The sequence below is a fragment of the Prionailurus bengalensis genome, chromosome C1 (genome assembly GCF_016509475.1).
Source record: "Prionailurus bengalensis isolate Pbe53 chromosome C1, Fcat_Pben_1.1_paternal_pri, whole genome shotgun sequence".
Taxonomy (NCBI): domain Eukaryota; kingdom Metazoa; phylum Chordata; class Mammalia; order Carnivora; family Felidae; genus Prionailurus; species Prionailurus bengalensis.
Window position 1 is genome coordinate 72,176 of NC_057345.1, and position 19,664 is coordinate 91,839.

General features: G+C 60.4%; 2 protein-coding genes across 11 annotated transcripts in view; one reads left to right on the forward strand and one right to left on the reverse strand.

The window, feature by feature from the left end:
* The window catches only part of SAMD11 (sterile alpha motif domain containing 11), a 24,465-nt gene extending 16,413 nt beyond the window's left edge, over nt 1-8,052 (forward strand). For 4 of the 9 annotated variants that reach the window (XM_043573466.1, XM_043573467.1, XM_043573472.1 and 1 more), the window contains 7 exons: nt 1,135-1,297; nt 2,372-2,487; nt 2,717-2,795; nt 2,879-3,393; nt 3,638-3,762; nt 4,123-4,233; nt 4,350-8,052. In XM_043573466.1, the coding sequence (XP_043429401.1) occupies nt 1,135-1,297; nt 2,372-2,487; nt 2,717-2,795; nt 2,879-3,393; nt 3,638-3,762; nt 4,123-4,233; nt 4,350-4,595 (1,355 nt within the window). In that variant the 3' untranslated portion in view covers nt 4,596-8,052. The remainder of the gene's footprint in view (nt 1-1,134; nt 1,298-2,371; nt 2,488-2,716; nt 2,796-2,878; nt 3,394-3,637; nt 3,763-4,122; nt 4,234-4,349) is intronic. The other 5 variants (XM_043573469.1, XM_043573470.1, XR_006296432.1 and 2 more) reach the window with 4 other exon arrangements.
* NOC2L (NOC2 like nucleolar associated transcriptional repressor) lies at nt 4,671-19,606 on the reverse strand. Of its 2 annotated transcripts, none has more exons than XM_043573474.1 (19): nt 18,140-19,606; nt 17,837-17,989; nt 16,214-16,388; nt 16,003-16,125; nt 15,202-15,322; nt 15,025-15,115; nt 14,330-14,408; nt 14,103-14,213; nt 13,487-13,600; nt 12,598-12,786; nt 12,101-12,240; nt 11,114-11,225; nt 9,407-9,520; nt 8,977-9,078; nt 7,555-7,698; nt 7,318-7,431; nt 6,197-6,332; nt 5,718-5,816; nt 4,671-5,405 (listed from the first exon to the last, which is right to left on the reverse strand). In XM_043573474.1, the coding sequence occupies exons 1-19, from the start codon at nt 18,163-18,165 to the stop codon at nt 5,299-5,301; spliced, it is 2,250 nt and encodes a 749-aa protein (XP_043429409.1). In that variant the 5' UTR covers nt 18,166-19,606; the 3' UTR covers nt 4,671-5,298. The 2 variants fall into 2 exon arrangements, with proteins under 2 accessions (XP_043429409.1, XP_043429410.1); XM_043573475.1 differs by having other exon boundaries at nt 15,202-15,319; nt 18,140-18,252.
* Between the last annotated feature and the right edge of the window lie 58 nt (nt 19,607-19,664).

The following is a 19,664-nucleotide window of genomic DNA, read 5'->3' on the forward strand; positions in this document are numbered from 1 at the left end:
AAAGGGGGCAGGATTTCTTCTCCTTACACAAGGCACTGTCCCCCAGGGCAGTCAGGCACCGAGAGCCTGAATAATTCACCAAATGTTAATAATTTAAAAATCTTCCTTTTTAATTGCTTTCCCTGCCCTGCCTGGGGCCCCGCTCGGCTGGCCTGCGCGGGGGAGGGGGCGCCGGCCACCGGGGAGCAGCACCGGGAGCCGGGCTGTCAATCATGGCCCTGCGCCGCCGCCCCCGCCGCGGAGCCGACTGTAAATAACCGAGGCCGTCGGGCGGGCGCGGGGGCGAGGGGCCCCGCTGGGATCGATGCAGGCGGCCGCGCCGGCTGGGCTCTGCGGGCTGGCACCCGGCCCGGGCAGGGCCCACCTCCGCTTTTCGGGTAATTAATTTATAAACAGGCGGCGGCGGCCACGGCTGGGGCTGCGCAGGGCGGGCGGGCGGGGGGGGGGGGGGGGGGGGGGGGGTGCGGGGGGGGGTGCGGGGAGGGTGACGGTGGGAGTGGGGGAAGACTCAGAGGCCCGGCCGAGCAGGATGGAGGGACCCGGATGGGGAGCAGAGGGCTAGACTCCTCGAGTGTGCACGGAGTGTTACCGGGAAGGAAGTCACCTGGGCATCGTCTGTCCAGGGCTGGAGACCCATCCCCACGCCTCCAGGAGCAGGCCTGCCTGAGGATCCCTCACTCTTGGGTCTTTGCACAACACCATCCCTCAAGGCCCCCTGCAGACTTGATCTCCATAACCTCTGAACTCCTGTCAATATCAACATTCAGAGGCCACAGAAGCCCCTGAAAGGGAGGCCTTCCCCTCCCTCCCACTGCATCTTGGTTACTGGCATCCCCACATCCCTTTCAATGCTAACCTGCCCCTCTCTCAATACAGGTGGGTGCCTCCCAACCCCCACTCCCAGCGCCATACAAAGCTAGCGGCACTGTTAAGGGTTTGGTCTCCCCTGCCCTGTGGCCTTCTGTTCATCTTTCCGTCCCCATGACCAAACGGCAAGGTCGCTCTGAGGACATGCTCTCATCAGCACCTGGTCTCCTTGGTGTCCTTGGCCAGTGTCCTATGTTCACCAGCCCTGGGGGAGTCTGGCCTCTAGACCACCACTGACCATCCTCACCCCCCCCCCAACCCCCCCAGATCTCCTGAGGGTCCGGCAAGAGGTGGCAGCAGCATCTGTGAGGAGCCCCAGTGGCCTGGAAGTCCACTTACCCTCATCCACGGCAGGTCAGCGCCGAAAGCAGGGCCTGGCTCAGCACCGAGAGGGCACCGTGCCAGCTGGCACCCCATCCTTCTCAGAGAGGTACTGGGTGCCCACATCAGAAAAGGCCCCATATTCTCTTTGCTGGCTTCTCAGATACACCTAGCACCTGGTTTCTGCAGGTCACGTCCACAGCCTGCATCTGCCCTCAATCGTGCACACACTCTCCTCCCCCGCCACAGTCACACGCAGCCATGTTGGTACAGAAAGTGTGCCAGGCAGTGTGCTGGCCCTAGGTTCATGGTCTGACCCCCGAGTTGGTCAGAGGCCTAGAACACTCCTGGAATAGAATGGGGGGGGGGGGTGACCCCTCCTCTGGGCAGGGTGCTAAGGGTGATGGCACTTTCTGTTGAGCAACTGTGGGACTGGCTGAATCCAGGTGCTCCAGAAACAGCTGAGGGCTTTGCTCCCCCAACAGGTAGGTGTGGGGGCTAGAGGCAGATTGGGGGAGTCCGTGGAGAGGAGGGTGTGGAGGGGGCAGAAGGCAGAAGATGGGAGCAGTGCGAGGCCTGGAAACCGTGAAGTCAGCTGGGGAAGGGAGCCCTCCCCCCCCCCCCCGTCCGCCCGCCCCCCCCCCGCCCTCCGTCTACCTGCCGAGGCCAAGGGGTGAGCGAGCTAGGGGGCGGGAAGGGCTGTGGCGGCTCTCGGTGGTCTCCAGCCGGGCCCCAGGGCACAACCCCCAACAACGCCGAGCCCCCAGCCCTCCGCACCGCCCCCCCAACGGAGCGCTATTTGCAGCTGCCTCCACCGCCTCCAGGATTGCAGCTAATTGCGCCCCGCCCCCCTAGCCGCCCAGGGTCCGTGGGGAGCGGGGAGGCGGGGGCCCGGCGCGCCCCGCGCGGTAATTACCGCTGCAGTCGCCGCCGCCCGCCGGGTCAGCGCCTCCGCGCCGCCGCCGAGATTAATTGGCGCCGCCAGCCGGGGGCGGGGGCGGCGCGCGACCCGGAGCCGTAACGAGCGGTGCATCGACCGCCCGCGGGGCCGGCAATTAGTAGAGGCGGCGGCGGCGGCGGCGGCGGCGGCAAGGGGGGTGGGGCGCAGGGCAGTTACGGGAATAGAGGGGGGGCGCGGGGCCGGGGCCTGCGGCGCGCACTCTTACCGCCCCGTCGTCCACAGGGAACTGTCGCAGCCGCCCCCCTTGCTGTCGCCCCAGAATGCCCCTCACATCGCCCTGGGCCCCCACCTTCGGCCTCCCTTTCTGGGGGTGCCCTCGGCCCTGTGCCAGACCCCAGGTGAGGAGTAGGCGGGTGCGCGACCCTGTCCTAAGGGGCTCGTGAGCGCGCACGCCGGGAGGCCTTTGGTGTGGGTGCACCCGGGTTTGCCTATGACCGACCCGGTTTCCACGAGGGCTTCCGTAGTACCAACCCTCGCCCCTGCCGAAGCCAAGGACGGACCAGGTGGGCTTGGGCGGCCCTAGACCACTCGGCCACCTGGCCTCGTGGTCTGTCCCCTTCCCACCAGGTTACGGCTTCCTGCCCCCTGCCCAGGCGGAGATGCTCGCCCGGCAGCAGGAGCTCCTGCGGAAGCAGAACCTGGCCCGGTAGGTGCCGTGGCGACCGGTGAGGAGGAGGTGGCCCTGCCGAGCCACATGACCCACACTACTGTCTGCTTTTCCTGGTCCAGACTGGAGATGTCGGCAGAGCTGCTGCGTCAGAAGGAGCTGGAGAGCTCGCACCGGCCGCAGCTGCTGGCGCCCGAAGCCACCCTGCGCCCCGCCGACGGCGCCGAGGAGTTGCAGCGGCGCGGGGCCATGCTGGTGCTGAGACACAGCTCCGCGCCGCTGCTGGCCCTGCCCCCCCAGGGACCCCCGGGCCCCGGCCCACCCACCCCTCCCCGGGAGCCTGTCCGCCGAGCCCCTCGGAAGGGGGGACCCAGCCCTGCCTCAGCCCACTCCAGTGAGTCCAAGGAGACCACGGGGGCTGGGCTCTGGGCACAAGATGGCTCTGAGGATGAGCCCCCAAAGGATTCAGAAGGAGAGGACCCTGAGATGGTGGCCGCCGGGGGCCAGGGCCCCACCCTGGGCCAAGCCCCAACTGGAGGGGCCAGCCCTGAGGGGAAGGGGCTTCTCTCAGGGTCCATGCTGCCCCCTCCACTGCCCCTGGGCTTACCCTACGCCGTCAGCCCCTACTTCCACACAGGTGGGCATCCCCTCTCCATGCTTTAGATCCCTCCATGGGGTGGAAAGAATCCTAGCTCCCCTTCTGCGCCCCCTCCCCCCACCACACCCTGGGTCTTAGGGAGGGTGCCCATGGGAAGAAAAATCCTTTTTAGTGTTCAGTCCAACATCTCTGAACATTTTGGGCAAAGGTCAGCAGACAGGGGTGGGAGCCTAGGAAAGAGCTGGCCATAGTCCTAGTAATACCACCCCCCCCCCCAACCCAGGCACCATGGGGGGACTCTTCATGGATGGGGAGGAGGCCACAGCCCCTGAGGACCTCAGCAAGTGGACAGTGGACGATGTCTGCAGCTTTGTGGGGGGCCTTTCTGGCTGTGGAGAATATGCACCGGTGAGGGGGGTGGGGGGACACCTTCCTGAGATGGTTCCGAGCGCCTCTCCCCGCCCCTCCCCATCTCCCCTCCTCAACAGTGTGTGGGGAGGAGGGGGATGCTGTTGCATGCTTCCCCCTGCCCTGTGCCGCGTCAGTGCCTCTGCCTCCAACACTGGCACGTACACGCTCAACACACAGACCTTCCTTCCATTTGCAAGCTTTTCTGGCACACTGTGCCAGCAGCTTCCCTTGGCCCTGCTCTCGCTGGAAAGCCTTGGGGCAACCCCAGACACTCAGTATTTGGTGGGCTGGAGGGACTCAGCAGGGCGGGCGGGCACTGGTCCCAGCACTCAGGCCCGGACCTCTGCCCGCCCCCAGGTCTTCAGAGAACAGGGGATCGACGGGGAGACCTTGCCCCTGCTGACAGAGGAGCACCTCCTGACCACCATGGGGCTGAAGCTCGGGCCTGCTCTCAAGATCCGGGCCCAGGTGAGTGCCAGCTGGGGGCAGCAGTCTCCACACAATGGTGGGTCAGCACCGAGGCTCTTTGTGGCTGCAGGCCAGCAACCCAGAAGGCCCCCCCACCCAGGCCCATCTCTCCGCAGGTGGCCAAGCGCCTGGGCCGAGTCTTCTACATGGCCAGCTTCCCTGTGGCTTTGCCACTGCAGCCACCAACACTACGGGCCCCAGAGCGGGAGCTCACCTCTGGAGAGCAGGCCCTGTCCCCAGCATTGGCCCCTTCCCCCTATGGTGGGGGGCACCCCCCTGCTGGGAGAGCCTCGCCCAAGCAAGAGAATGGAACTGTGGCTCTACTCCCAGGGCCTGCAGACCCCTCCCAGCCTCTGTGCTAACCTGGTGGGTGGACCACCCTCATCCCTAAGCCCTTCGGTGCCAGCAGCTCTGATACAAAGGACCCACTCCACAGCTTCTCTTCCTTTTGGTTTTGGATGCAAAAACAAAGACTTTTTTAAAGGAAAACATGACATCAAAGGAAAAGAGTTTCTGAAACTTTCTGGGAGTAGAGTCAGGTGCAGACAGCCTGGGGACCCAAACCTGAGCCCAGGCACAGGGACTCTGCATCCTGGGTACCTGCAGACAAACCAAAGAATGACAGAGGAGGCGGAGAAGGCACATCATGCCACACTGGCCTTGGCCATGCCTGCTGGCCCTCTCTGGAACCGGGACAGTTCTCTGCGAGATTCTCAGCATCCTGCCATCGGGTGAGAGGTCAGGGCAGAGTCCCACTCCAGACCAGCTTCCCTCACGGGGCTGATGTATCTAACCCAGCAGTGCGGTACGCACTGTGGGCAGGCTCCACGGTGCTGGTTTCCATCCCCACAGCCGCCACTCCGGGGATCTGCACAGGGCTCGGTACTTTCTGGTCTTTCATGTTGCGAAAATAAAGCCCAGTCCACCATCTACTGCCCTCCCCCGCACCGCGCGGGCCCTGGCCTTGGGTCTCAGCACCGGCCAAGAAGACACAAGCCTGGCTGCCTGGTAAGGTGGGAACACTGCACGGCAGTCCCCGCAGGCCCCGCCCCAGGCCGGCAGCCCTCAATCCTCCTCAGAGAGCTGTAGCTCCTCCAACTCATCCTCTGGTCCCTGGGCCAGCCGCCACAGCTCCCCGAGGTGCAGCCCCGCCTCTGTGTCTGGGTCTCCATCTGCAGGGAGAGACCGAGGCTACATAAATTCTGCTTTATCAGGAAGAAGCCAGCCTTGGAGATTACTCATCACTAATTAATCACAGCCCTAATTAATTTATTGGTGCCACTGTTACTGGCTGCCAGAGCCAGCGGGAACAGAGCAGCTGGCGTGGCAACCTCAAGGAGGGGTGTGAGCCCAGCTTAGAGCCATTCTCCCACCCAAGGGCGCCACCCACCCACCGACCAAGTGACGCCCACGACAGCCTTGGGTTCCTGAACAGACAGGTTCAAAGGGCCAAGCACCACCCCTCACTCCCAGGAATCACTCACCCTTTGAATTGCTGATTTCCTCTTGGCTGCTAAGGCTGCCATCCTCCTCCTCCTTTTCCTCCTCTACCCCCTGCCAAGCTCTCGGGGACCCAGGCATCCCTGGGGACCAAGAAGAGCCCATGGGAGTAAGCCCACCAGCAAATACATACTGGGGACAGCTAATGCAGGAGTGTGGGCCAGGCTCAGAACCCCGTACCCACCCACCCTTCCCTCAGGCCCCCTTCATACAGGTGGAAAGGATTCAGAAGTGTCCAGCCACTAGTACAGGCGAGGGAATAAGGTCTTGGGACACGTGTCCCAACTCTGGGAGGCCCTCACCTCAAAGCAAGTGAAGTGGTGGGAGAAGGCGCACCGCAAACGTGAGCAGCCAGGGGGAAGCAGGCACCCTCTTCTGGTTCCATGAGATGTGTCAGGAAGCCTCCCAGGGCCACCTACCCCTTCCCCACAGGGAGCTCAGGCTCAGGAGCCCAGGCCCCTACCTCTCTCTGAGAAATCCATGGCACTGTCTTCCTCGTCACTGTCCAGATCAAAGAGGTCCTTAAATTCCACTCTGTCTTCATTCTTATTGCCTCCCACTTTCCGCCGCTTTATCTCTGGGAAGTTCAGGTCTTCCAGCTGGAAAGACCCAAAACCAGAGTAGTGAGGGTGGTCTGGTGGCCATGAGAGAACCCACCTGGCCCAATCCCCAACCCACCATGTCTCGGCCCCGGGTCCCACCCTCCACCTCAAGGCTTAGCTCACAGCCACAGCTGGGTCACATCATGCGTCAGTCATGCAGCAAGAGCCCTGACCGCGGCTACAGTCCTTCCCTCCCATTCCCAAGGACGGACTTTACCCAAACCCAGCATCCTATTCCCTTTTCCATTTCCCTTCAGGCCTTGCCTCCCAACCCGTCCCCCACACAGACTCTGCTTGGCCAACTTGGTAGACATCGCCGGGTAGGACTCCTGGACAGCCACCCTGCCAGGCAGGTGAGGGGGCCCCAGCCACGCACACTGGCCACTAAGTACCATCAAAAGCGTAGTTACACCCACTGGCTGAAGGCCCAGCTACAGCCCCCCCCCCTGCCCCCGCCCCCTGTGTGTCTCCACGTCTTTAGCCATCACGTCGTGGGACGGCAGACCCGTGATACCAGGACAGGGATACAGTCACAGGCATGCCACTCAGCATGAAACTGTCCCCTCAAGTCACACCATGCCACACCCACTGGCACAGCTCCTCCTGCCCCTCCCTGCCTGCCCTCCTGGTGTCCACAGGCTGGCCTGAGAAGTAAGGTCAGTCTGGCCACTTATTCCCCCAAAATCCCCAGCCCAGTCAGGCCTGACAAGGCGTAAGGACCTCCTCCTGGAGGTCACGAGAGAAGCCCCCTGGTCACCCAGGAATGCATGATGTCTGCCCCTCCAGAGCAGCCCCAGGACGGGCTGCAGCTGGGAACAGGCCCCAACCGTCCTGGTGACATCGTCCCTGAGACTATTTCCTCCCACAAGCCCCCTTCCCCACTCTGGTCTTAAAGTCAGAGCCAGGGTGCTAGACCCTGGTCTCAGAACAAACCAGGTGGTCATGCCCACATCCCCGCTCCGAACCTCCTCTGCAGACATACCCGCTCTTTGCCACTGATCTCCAGCTGGATCTCTCGCTCTCTCAGCTTCCGCCACTGGCTATAGTACTTGGTGAGAGGTGTCCCCTCTTCTCGGGTCTGCTTCTCCCAGGTGTCCTATGGGGAGAGTTTCAGGATCATGTCCACCCTGGGGAAACCTCCAAACCCCAGCCCTCCACTGACTAGTGCCTCAGGCAGTGCTGCCCACCCCACCCACCCAGACACCAGCTCCCAACTGACCACTGCATGCTGGTCAGCCACACCGAAGGAGGCCCTCTGGCGGCGACTGCAGATGTACTCAGCATTCTCCTGCACCTTCTCTAGCAGCTGGCGTAGCTGCCGACAGTAGTTGGCCACCTTGCATTCCCGGAGGAAGGATTTCAACTGCAAAAGGAAGGGGGGGGTGGGGGGGGTGCTCAGCCTAGGTCCAGGCACAGACCATGATCTGCCGGGATCACACATGACCACAGGGAGGTATGGGGGAGCAGGAAACATGTGTCTCACAGCCCTAGGGCACACAGTTGGGGAATGGGGCAGTTACGTTGGTGTGGGGTGGGGGCCGTGGCATGGTGCCGCATGACCCCTGTTGTCTGGGCCCTGTGGGGGCTGGAGAGCAGACGGCCCACCCTATGGGCCGGGCAGAGGAACAGGCGGCATGGATCTACCCTCCAGGTCACATCCCACCCTCAGCCTGTCTGTGTAAATAAAGCTGTATTGATACACATCCACACTCCTTCACTTAGGCATTTCTGTGGATTTTTTGTACTTCAAAGAGGAGACCTGAGCAGTTGTGAGAAACCACATGACTGTAAAGCCTAAAATACCATTTAGCTCTCTCTGCCAGAACAGTTTGCTGACCCATGTTCTAGACCATGATTCTGGGACCTGGAGTCCACAAATAAAGCCTTGCCTACACGGCCACATGTGTCTGGATGGGCCTCTGAACCAGGTGCAGTTCGGGTGCGGGCAGCCCACCCCTACTCACCAAGCCGGCCTACAGCTGGGGGAGCTGACTCTGCCCACCAGAATCAGGGACAGGACCTGGCCCTTCCCGTGAAAGGCCCCTGCCTCCTTGAGATGGCAAACACCTGGGCTGAGAGCAAGGGGACCTCTGACAGGCCCAGAAGGGACTTGTGAGAGAAAGGACTCCAACCCCACCCTTGTATCACCTGAAGGAAAACTGAGGCAGGGTTGGTGCTGAGGCTGACCGGGACTTCCTCCTGCCCCAAACCTGCATGCGGGACCATTTGGGAAAGTATACAGTCAGGAGACCAGCTTGACCCAGGGCTGGGGGGCCGGGTCCAGCCCGCTCCACCAGGACTACTCCTAGAAGAGAATTCTTGGTCGGTCTGGTCCCTGGGCTGTGACAGGCCTGGGGAGGAGCTAGCAAGTCCGAGGGTCCCCGTTAACTCGCCTGCGCCAACCCTACCCCTCAGGACTCCACACCCCTATGTTCGTGCTACCTATGATGAGGCAGCGCCAACATGAAACCCCGCAGCAGGTTAGGCTCTGCTACTGACCCTGTGTGGCCGTGACAAGGATGCCTCCTTCTGGCACCTGTGTCAATGGGAAGCTGAGCCCATGAAGACAGCCTAGTCTGCTACGAAGCACGCCATCAAGGCATCTGGGAAAGGAAGAGGGAGCCGGACAGCTGGCACACACCTGCAGCACAGCGGGCAGCGCCAGTTCGGGGAAGGCAATGCTCTGGGCCTGGCTGTGCAGGTACTCCAGGGTGAGGTCGTACAGCTGCTCCACCAGACCATCCTGAGGCAGCGGAGAAGAAAGGAGAACTCAGCCCTCTTCACGCCTGCTTGCTATCAGGGTGGAAATCGGAGGATGTGCCTCCACAGCCTCCCCCTCCCCGGAAGCCACACTCTGGCTCAATATGGCTGAGGCCAAGGAGCACCACCTCCCCCACAAGAGCCCCATGAAGGCCCACACAGACTGGAGGGCAGCAAGCCCCCTCCCGTCCACACTAATTGGACTCCAGTCACCCCGTACACTGACCTCGGTGCCCTAGAACATCCTGCCATGACCCCGCCCAAGGTATTTTCCCAAGCGTCTCCACAGGAGGCCTGGAGGCCAGCCTTACCCGGTACGCCTTCTCCTGTAGGTTGACCTTGGACAGCTTTAGGATCACAGTGAAGTTGATGGGCTTGGAGCTCATGCGCCCCGGCCTCTTATTGAAGTCGACCTGCTGGAAAACCTGTCCCCAAAGCCACTTCAGCTTGGCCTGCTGTGCCTCATGCCCCACTGTATCCCACCCCCCCCCATCTGTACCCCAGATCCTTAGAGGCCCCAAAACCAGGGAGAGGTAGCCACACAGAGTGCCAGTCCTGTGGCCCCAGAGACCCCCTGCCTTCCAGAGCTCCGGCCTCCAAGGGCATCACTTCTTTGCAGAGCGGGATTCTGGCCAATGGGCGCAGGACCAGAAGCACACCCGTGCACACTGCTACCGACCCTCTCCTAAAACCAGACCAAGAAGCCCTAAGAACCAGTGTCTGGAAACAAAAGAAAGGTCCTTTCTGTACAGGGTCACTGACACTGCAACGTCCTCACCCATGACTGCATTCCCAAGGCCTGGTCCCAACCCCAAGGCTGCATCCTGGGAGTGATATGCCAATGGCCAGAGGGTCTCAGCAAGGGCCTGAGGAGCTCATAACCCCTCATCCTCCACAGAGACCACAGGCTGTGCCCATCGGCCTCTGCCTCTCAGGGAAGTCCTCCCTGTGTCCGAAGGCTGCGGGCTGTCCTGGGATAGCGGAGCGGGAGCCATGCCTGGCCCCTCCTCACCACCCTCGAGCAGGGGTGATCCAGGATGTTGTCCTGAGGGGGGTGGGTGGCCGATGCTGAAGACACCACAGAGCAGAGGATGATGCTTCACAGCTGAGCTCAGCACAGCTCCAGATAAAAAGCACCCATGACTGTGCTAATAACAGGTTTCCCTAGGGGATCACTGCCCTTTCTCTAGCCTGGCTCAGCCTGAGGTGGAGCAGGGGCTGCTCTCAGCACCCCTTCCCACCCACCCAGGGAGGCAAGGGCAAAAACGCCCTGGGGGCAAAGAGCTTTCCTTCTGCCTCTGTGACTTATTTTCTCTGGAAAGGACAGGCCTGCACCTGTGGATGTAAAAAGGACATGCCGGTCTATGGCATGCTGACGCAGGGACCAGTACAAGGGTTGTGCAAAAAGAAAACACGAAATCAGAAGAGAAACCCCAGGGGCTCCCTTCTCTCCCCTACTTTGGTAAACCGGTGCAGACCACAGCTCTGGCCACATTGAGCCACTAATCCGGCCCATCCAGCAGGTGGCACTAAGGGCCTCTCTAGTAGGGAGATGTGAAGTCCTAAGTATAAGGTGGGGTGGGGCCTAACCCCCGGGGCATGCAGGCATGCACACAGATCCGCACAGACACGCACAGACACACGCATACACAAAGGAGCATGCAAAAAGAAACGCAGCTTTGGAATCAGATCTAGGGTTCCAGCCCAGCTCTCCTGCACGCTGGAATAGACTCAAGCGTGTCCTAAAACCAGCGCCCTCAGGCCAGCCCTGCAGAGCAGCTGTCCTTGTCCTCCCTGCCACTCGCCTGCCAACACACACCCCAGCTGGGGCAGGTAGCAAGGCGCCGCACAGACCGATGTCCTCATAAAACCTCCTCTACAGATGAGAACACCAGCACTCAGGAGGGTTACGCTGCATCTCGGGATGGGCGGTCTGTGCGCAGCAAGGAGCACCTCCAAGCAGAGCACAGAGGCACTGTGCTGCCCCCTCCCAGCCCAAGCGACAGGCACCCTCTCACCTCCAGTATGAAGGGCAGCACTGGGATGAAGGTGCCGGTGCTCTCCGAGAGCAGGGTCAGAGCACGCACGCAGTGCATGCGCAGGGGGTAGAAGCGGGCAGTGGGAACCAGCCTGGGGGCATGGAAAGGCAGGAGTGAGCAGAGGCCGTAGCCTCACCATCCCAGCCTGGCTCCCCGTGACCTGTTTCCACCCACGGGGCTCGAACCTCAGGAAGGGCCCCTCTTGGTCACTTCTGTCAGGGTCAGTGGCCACACCTGCCCTATCTGATTCCTCCAGACAGAACAGGGCAGACCAGAAGTCCCCGACTAAAATCCGGGTCTTAAGGACCTGCCTCCTCACTCAATTATCGGGTGAGAGAACATCCCACGCGGCTTTTAACTTAATTTCACTTTAATGCAGGAGGAGAGCAGCGGGAGATGGTTCATTCAAAGCTCTCTTTCTTCCCAGCTCCCTGCTTTCAAGGCTCCTCCTTCAGGAGCACAGGGGCGACCCCTCCTGGCTAACAAAGGCAGCCACCTGGGCACACGCGGCTCCTCCATTCTCTGCCCCCAGAAACTAAAGCTCAATGGTTACAACTGAAATGTGGCGCGTTGTACTAGACCCGCCACCCAAGAACCCCACGGTAAGACAGACACCCAAACTCCCTTCAAACCGCACATAGTCCCTTCTACCCAGCATCTCCCAGAATGCACGAATCCGGGGCATTCTCCCATGCTGGCCTCTGGGCCACAGATGGCGCCACCCCGGGTCCTTCCACAGGTGCTGCCAAGTAACAGACCCCAGGGCCCAGGGCTGGCTCATACCCTTGGAGAACTAGCTCCTCCTGACCCTCCAGGATGCCTCCCTGTGAAACCCTCTCCTCTAAACCAGCCTCCCATGACCTTGTCCAAAGACAGTCTGTACAACCCTGACCCCGTAGCGGCCCACATAACCCTGGCCCTGACCTCCTTTGGCCCTCAGGGTGGCCCCGCCCATCCGTGACTCACTTGATGCAGCCAATCACCACTTGCGAGAGGGGGTAGATCAAGGGCTGCAGGGCTTCGCTGGGGTACACAGTGCTGAGGGCACGACACCACAGGTAGAGACAGTGCACGAACTGCCAGTTGTACACTGACTGGTAGGTCTCCTGGGCACAGAGTGAAGTCCGTTTCCAAGTCAGCCCAGGGGTCCCAGAAGGACCCAGCCCTCCCTCACCCACGGTGTGCACGGGCTCCCAGCCAGCAGCAGCAGCAGCGACCACCTACCCCACCCCCTCCCCTGACCCACCCTCAGAGCTGCCCGCACCCTCCACCTGTTCCCCAAGCCCCCACCGGCAAGGCCCCTGAGCCCTCCAAGGCACTGGGTTGTCTCTCCCCAGGGCTACACGGGAATACGGAGGCTTCCAGGAGGTCCCAGCCCCTCAGCCGTGGAGCCCTAAGTATACGGTGGGGTGGGGCCCGACCCCGGACATGCCAACCCCCACCCCATAAGCCCAACCACGCACTTTCTTGCGTGTGGTCATGGCATTGCGCAGGTGGATGGCGAGCTGGCGAATGTAGAGGAAGGCATGCTGGTAGGCGATGCCAGTGTCCAGGGCAAGCAACTCGGTCAGGGTCCGCTGCATGAAGTTGATGAAGGGCAGGGTGCCGGGGGAGGTAAACTTGCAGTTCCTCACGTAGGTGATGTACATTTGCTGCCGGAAAGATCCCAGTCAGGGCCACCCGAGCTGCCAGGGCACTGTGCACCCGCTACCCAGCTCCAAGCCGCTGCCGGACACCTGGGCCTTTCCTCAGTGGGAGCCACGGCCGGCCACGTCTGCTGCAGACCCCTCCCCCTACGTGGCACTTGCTCCTTGGGCCCTCTGCTGCTCAGCTGCCACACACGTATACCCACACAAAGTCTGCCGCGCGGAACAGGAGACTTATAGGGAGGGTGCGGTGCCAAGGAAAAAGCAGCGCGAATAACTGCAGGAAGAGGCAAGGAGACCACGGAGGGACTGGGAAGGAGGGGCTAGAAAAGCTGCAGCTACAGGCCAGGCCCACGCAGGGGTTTCTAGAGGGTCACCGTGTGGGACACATCACCCCAGGCGTGCAGCCAAGCAGCAGGGTCCCTGTCCCTCTCCACACCTGATGTCCTCATCTGCTGAGGGGAGAGCTGTGCAGAGCAGTCTATGTGGAGCCCCAGAGGACCAAGAGCTCCCATCCCTGTCACTGTCCCCCACTTCCTAGGGAGAGAACTGCAGTGATGGCCTGGGTCAGCCCAGAGCCACAGCCTCAGCAAGAGGAGCTGACCACAAAGGCAGCCGCCCAGACCTCAGACCAAGACTTTCAACCCAGACTCTACTGGACACAGCCTGGGGGGCATCGGAGGCAGGAGCCGGGGGTCCACACTACCTTGAGGATAGGACTCAGGAAGACAGCCTTCTTGTGCCGACAGACCCTGACGAGGACCAGGAACGCCAGTACACGCAACGTCTCTTCACCTGTGCTCCACAGAATCACCATCCTCTGCAGAAGGAGAGACATCGCTGCCTGCCCCAGCCTCCCCAAGCCCAGCCAGAGGCCCCTGTGGCCACTGCTAGGAGACAGCCCTTCCCAAAGCACCTCAGGATAGAGCTACGGTTACATCTCAGTGAAAAAGTAACAAAAACGTGAAAGGTAACACGAGGCTCCCCAAGAAGGCTGTACCACAGAAACACAGCTTTGTCGTGAGGCACGTATCCAGAAAGGCACGTTAGGGGGCACCTGGGTGGCTCAGTCAGTTAAGCAGAAAGGCACGTCAGAAGACAAGAAAAGCTCGTCTTGCTACAGCTCTTGTCAGAAAGCGGTTGCCTCACACGACCGGGCCCGCGGCACCAAGGGCAGAGAGCTGACCGAAACAGAATCCCAGCAGGGCGTAGGGCGGGGGGCGGGCGCAGATGCCGCCCCCACTCTGGCTGGGAGCGGGGCACGCTGGAGGGGTGGCCACGCGCGCCTCCGATCACAGTGCCAAAGGGAGAGAGCCGGGTACCTTGAGTAGCATGCGGCACTGCTTGGGAAAGGTCAAGTAGTACGGCACGGAACTGCTGACATGCTGGAGCACGGCCGCCGCTGCTGTCGCCTCCGTCACGCAGGCCACCAGCTGGGGAAGCAGGAGGGTCAGCGAGGCCCCAAACCCACTCACGTCTGGGACACGAGGAAGGACTGCACCACCGGCTTCAGCCAGGCCTCGCGGGATACGGGAGGCCCCCTCCTCACCTGTACGACTGAGCTCAGGTAGACCTTGACGTCCAGCCGGAGCTTCCCCCACAGCGGGCTACTGGACGGCTGCAGCACCCTGCAGAGAGACCGAGCCCACCCCTTCTTGAGCGAACCCCCCCGCACCGCACACCGCCCCCCAAGGCCCCCCACCCTTCACGGGGACTGCTCTCCCAGGGCAGCGGCCCCCTTCGCACAAGAGTCTGTGCCTGGCCGATGCCAGCAGCACTCACGACACGTGTGTTTGCCGCCCACTCGCTCAACGGCTATCCCCTCCACCATCACCAGTCAGCTTCCTCGATGAGGCCCCTACCTACAGATACACACGCCATCCCCAGAGCAAACAGCAGAAGAGTGGATGAAATATTCACTTGCAGAGAAAAAAAAGAGTGAAAAGGGGAGAATCCTGACCTAAGGGACTAGTGGCACAAAGCCAAGCACACACTCTGGGCCCCCCCGAGGAACTGTGGGCAGAGAATGTACCTTTTCAGAAGGAAAACAGAAAGGAGGAAGGACAAAGCCACCCAACTGGCCCCGCCCAGCCTCTCCCCAGGGCCCGGCAAAGGGCCCGGTTCCGTCTTCGGCATCCCTCCGTGCTGGCTGGCTCGAGAGGGGGACTGATAGATCACAAGGCCTCTGCCTTCCCCAGTGCGGGGTCCTGACCACGCCCCCCTACCTCCCCTCTTCCCTTTCACCTGCTGTTGTCCTTGGGGGCTTTCCCAAACAGTAGCTTCTGGAGACAACCAAAAAGATCTCTAATGCAGAAGGTGACCAGGGCGTTGAACACTGCAATGAGGGGACCACAGATACCACTCACAGGACAGAAGACAGAACAGAGAGGCTGCATCCCAGGTCCTCTCACCCCAGCTCACCAGCACTGTCCGTGACCTGGAATTTGCTGACTTCAGCACCTTCCTGGTCTCCTTGGGTGGTGACCACAGCAGCTCGGAATGCCTGCACAACTTCATGGAACAGCTTCGGAGTAAGGTGCTGCTAAATTAGGGATAAGAGGACCCAGAACGTCGGGGAAGCGGTCAGCTGTGCTGGACAGAGCAATAGGCAACCAGAGCTCCAGAAACCTGCCGTGACAGAAAGGTACCCCTCGCCCACATTCTGAGACACGGAGCAGAGGTGGAGGCAGTGTTGCTGAGCCACGTGCAGGGAAAAACAACAAAAAACCAGAGTCCAGAATCTTCCTGGGAGGGCAGGGAGCCTGGCTCAGGAGAGAGGCTGAAGGTCCCAGATCTGGATGGTGGCCTGCACCAGGTGGTTTCTAGGGTTCTCCCTTCTGTCCTTTCCTATCTCTGCAGAAACCAACGTAAAACCCTTGGAGGAAGGGCTCTAGCTCCTGACAAAGGCAGAGACTATGTCCTAACCCACAACAGACTTCAGGGAACAGGGAGCCCGAGAGAGACACTGAGTGGAAGAGAGCAGAAAGAGCCCCTGGAATCTCTGACCGAAGGGGAGAATGCAATGCTGGAGCCTCTTAGCATAAAGGCAGACCCATGCGACATCCTTCACGTGAGGGTCTGGTGCAGAAGAGGACCCCAGTGTGGGTGCTCAGAGAAGGGGCTCCTCCCGTCTGCCACAGACCCAGGTAACTAAAATGAGTCAAGGGCAGACTCCCAAAGGGGTGGGGGGTGTCCAGCTGCCCACACCATGCCACTTCTCACCATTGCTGCCTGCTTCCACCTCTCAACCATGGCTAGGGTCACAGGAACAGAATCCCTTTTCTTCCCCTTCAGTCCTCTGGGGACCTCATCCTCATCCGAATCTTCCTCCTCCCCACTTGCTTCCTGCACCAGACACAGAGGACCAGGCTGGAGCAGGATGCAGAGGCCATAAGTGTGCCCCTGCCCCCACCAGCTCTGCCTAAGCCCTCACTTCCAACGTGTCGGGCAGAGTGTGCAGCTGCTCCTCCTCGTCCTCGGTGCTGTCCGAATCACTGAAGTTCAACAAGCTCTGGTCATTCTCCTGCAGGAACTTGTAGAACTCCGGGTCTTTGTCCTTCAGCCGAGAGAGCTGGTCCTTATGCTCAGACGCACGACCTTTACGCCGACTGAGAAGGCAGGGGTCGTCAAGTCCACAGGACAGGCATAGCCCACAGGACTGGGGAGTAGGGGACGTGGGGTAAGGCTTCCTGTCCTCCACACTGTAAGCTCGCCAGCCTCCACAGGGAAACTACAGGACTTGATCTGCTCTCTCCACAACAGCTACCCACAACCAAGGTAGGGGATTTCCAGCAGTTAAGTTTTCAGCAGATTCCTCTCTCCCCCAAACTCCACACTCGCGCAGCCAACTGCCTCAACACCTGCCATTTCAAACCCGCATACAACACTGAACTTGTGGTTTCCCCCAAACTTGCTCTGCCAGCCCTCTGCTCCACCTCAGTTGTGGGTAACTCTACCTTTACAGGCACTCAGGTGAAAGACAACCTCTGTCTCTCATACCCAGCATGCAATGTGCCATGAGACCTAATTAGCAAAAGCCCTTCAGAGCCTCTCATGCCTCCTAGTTAAACCAGCACCATCTCCGGGCGCCTGGGTGGCTCGGTCGGTTAAGCGTCCGACTCCGGCTCAGGTCATGATCTCACGGTCCGTGAGTTCGAGCCCCGTGTCAGGCTCTGTGCTGACCGCTCAGAGCCTGAAGCCTGTTTCAGATTCTGTGTCTCCCTCTCTCTCTGCCCCTCCCCTGTTCATGCTCTGTCTCTGTCTCAAAAATAAATAAACGTTAAAAAAAAAAATTAAAAAAAAAAAACAAAAAAAACCACCATCTCTCAATTCTCCCAGTTACCACAGTGGTCTCTCCCTATCTCCACACCCACCACCTCCAACCTACTCTCAACACAGCAACCCAAGTGACTCTTGAATTGCATGTCACAGGACGTGACTTCACAGCTCGAAACCCTGAGATGGCTTCCCATTTTAGCGCAGGTCTTATAAACTGTCTACAAAATCTGACCCCGTTATCATCTCTCCTGGTTCACCTCCTACTACTCTCCCCCTCGCTCCTCCATACACACTCACCTCTGTGTCAGACCCGCTCCCACTTCAGGAGCTTGGCTGTTCCTGCTGCGTGAAATACCAAAGCATTCTTCCCGCCTTCGTGGCTTACTCCCCCAAGTCTCTGTCCAACTACCACCTCTGCAAAGGGCCTTCTCCACTAAACACAGCAACAGCTGGTGGCCAACGTGCTCCCCATTTCTCTACCCCTTCAATTTTTCCCGTTTGCCGCACTCATTTCTTCTCACATACCACACGTCGTGAATCACCCGAGACTGAGCGAGCTCCTCTACACCAGAAAAGGGCCTATTATTCACCGATGTACGTTTGTCACAGAACAGAACCTCAGCAAACACGGGAAGAAAGAATGGGTAAGGCGAAGGGTCTGGGGAAGGGGTCAGCGATCCCCAGGCCCCAGGACTGGTCAGCATACACGTGACGGGTGGGCCAGGACGGTGAAGAGGGTCTGGCTTTACAGACGTCCCGCGGGAAACGCTCCCCTCACCTGGACGAGGGGCTTCCGCCTGGCTTATCCACACTCCGGTCGGCTTCACACGCCGCCCACGTCTCCGCTTCCGGGGCTCCTTCGGGATCCGATTCAGACTCAGAATCAAAGCCCGAAGCCAAGAACTCGTCCACCGTCAGCTCCGCCAGCCGCCTGCGGGTTACGACATCTGGATCAGGACTCCCTGCCAGGCCGGTTTGCCCCAGCCTTGCTGCACCAGGAACGCGTTTAAGCTCAAGGAGAGCCCCTGTGAATATAAGGGTCCCCTGGAAAGCCGAATCGATCCTCAGAGCCTCAACTTACCGCTTGGTGCCCCGCACCACCGCCATTACTGCCAAACCTCAGCGTGCGCCCGACTTCCGGCTCCAGAATGCCGTGCGTTAGCCGCACTTCCTCCAGAAGGGCCCCGCCCCCAATACCGCCCCTCCGCGCCCCACCGGTGGCTCTAAGTTTCTCCAGCGGTGGCTCCGGAGGCATCCAGGCGGAAGGGCGCATTCACATCCTCCTGGCTCCGGGCTCCCACGGTGGCCGGCGGAATTGGGGCTAATGGCGCAGGCCTGGTTCAGTCATGGGTCCCGCACACATCACTGAGTGAGGGGCTGTAGCTCTCGAAAATCGGGCAGAACTGCATATGATAGAATCCTGACCTGCTGCTCACAAATCTGTGTCCTTCCTGGTTCTAAGAGACAGTAATAGCGGTACCTGTCTGAGGGAAGAGAGGCCGGGACCTGGGGCAACCTCTCCCAGCCCTGCCCGCAGCCTCCCTAGAGCTCCATGGCACGTGCCTGTGAGATGTCAACGCACTGACAGTGGACAAAATGCATCCAGATGGAAACACTTGACAGACAGGACTTCTATGCAACAAGCTTTTACAAATCAATAATAAAAAGCCAACAACCTAGTAGGAAAAACGGTCTAGTTGAAAAGGCAATGCCTTGGATGGGCAGTTCGCCAAAAAAAAAAAAAAAAAACAACAACCAAAAAAAAAAAACAAAACACTGAGGGACAGGCAAGTCTCATCCGGATCAAATGAGGATGAGAATGATGAGAGTCATTACAATTTCACTGGACAGACCACATCACGGGGCGGGGGGGGGGGGGGGGGGGGGTGGGTGGGCGGTGGGCAATGGACAGATCCCAGAGCCCTTACTGAAGTCCGTTTGGCCAAATCTTCCTTAAAGTGCTGTGCCTGTACTTCAGTCCAGCGAGTCTTCTGCCGGGAACTTGCCTATGAATACACTAGCCCTAGTCCACATACGGGGCTGGGCATGAATGGCCACTTTTCCTCTGCCCTGTCCTGGGTACGGCAGGTACAAAGGCCCAGAGGCTGGAAGTTTGCCTTGCCTGGAGAAGAAAGGAGGTGGAAGGCCAGCTTGTGCCCTCTTTCCCTCCACCCATCTACCTAAAGGCAAGGCTCTGTGGGCCTGGACAGCCAGATCCCACAGCCCTCTTGGGAGCAGTCGTGGCTCCTGCCAGGTCCCCCAGGCCATGCACCCCTGTCCTACCACACCCTACCCCGCCCCACCCAGTTCAAGGCCTGGTACTTGTAGGGGTTCATGGAGCGAACTCAGCAAAGGCCAGACAGGCAAAGTGGTCTGCGTGGGGTCACAAAGGGTCAGGGAGGATGTGGTCCTGGGCTGCCTCAGGCCCCAGGGGCAGCAGGGCCTTCCAAGCTTCGGGTCCAGGATGCTAACAGGGGCGGGGCTTCTTGAATGAATTGGCGGGGATGGATGATGGTCGGTGAGGCTTCTCCTAGGCAGGCGGCGGGCGGGGCCCAGGGGGCTTCCTGGAGGAGGAGGCAGGCAGAGCGCCCAGACATTTGGTAGGA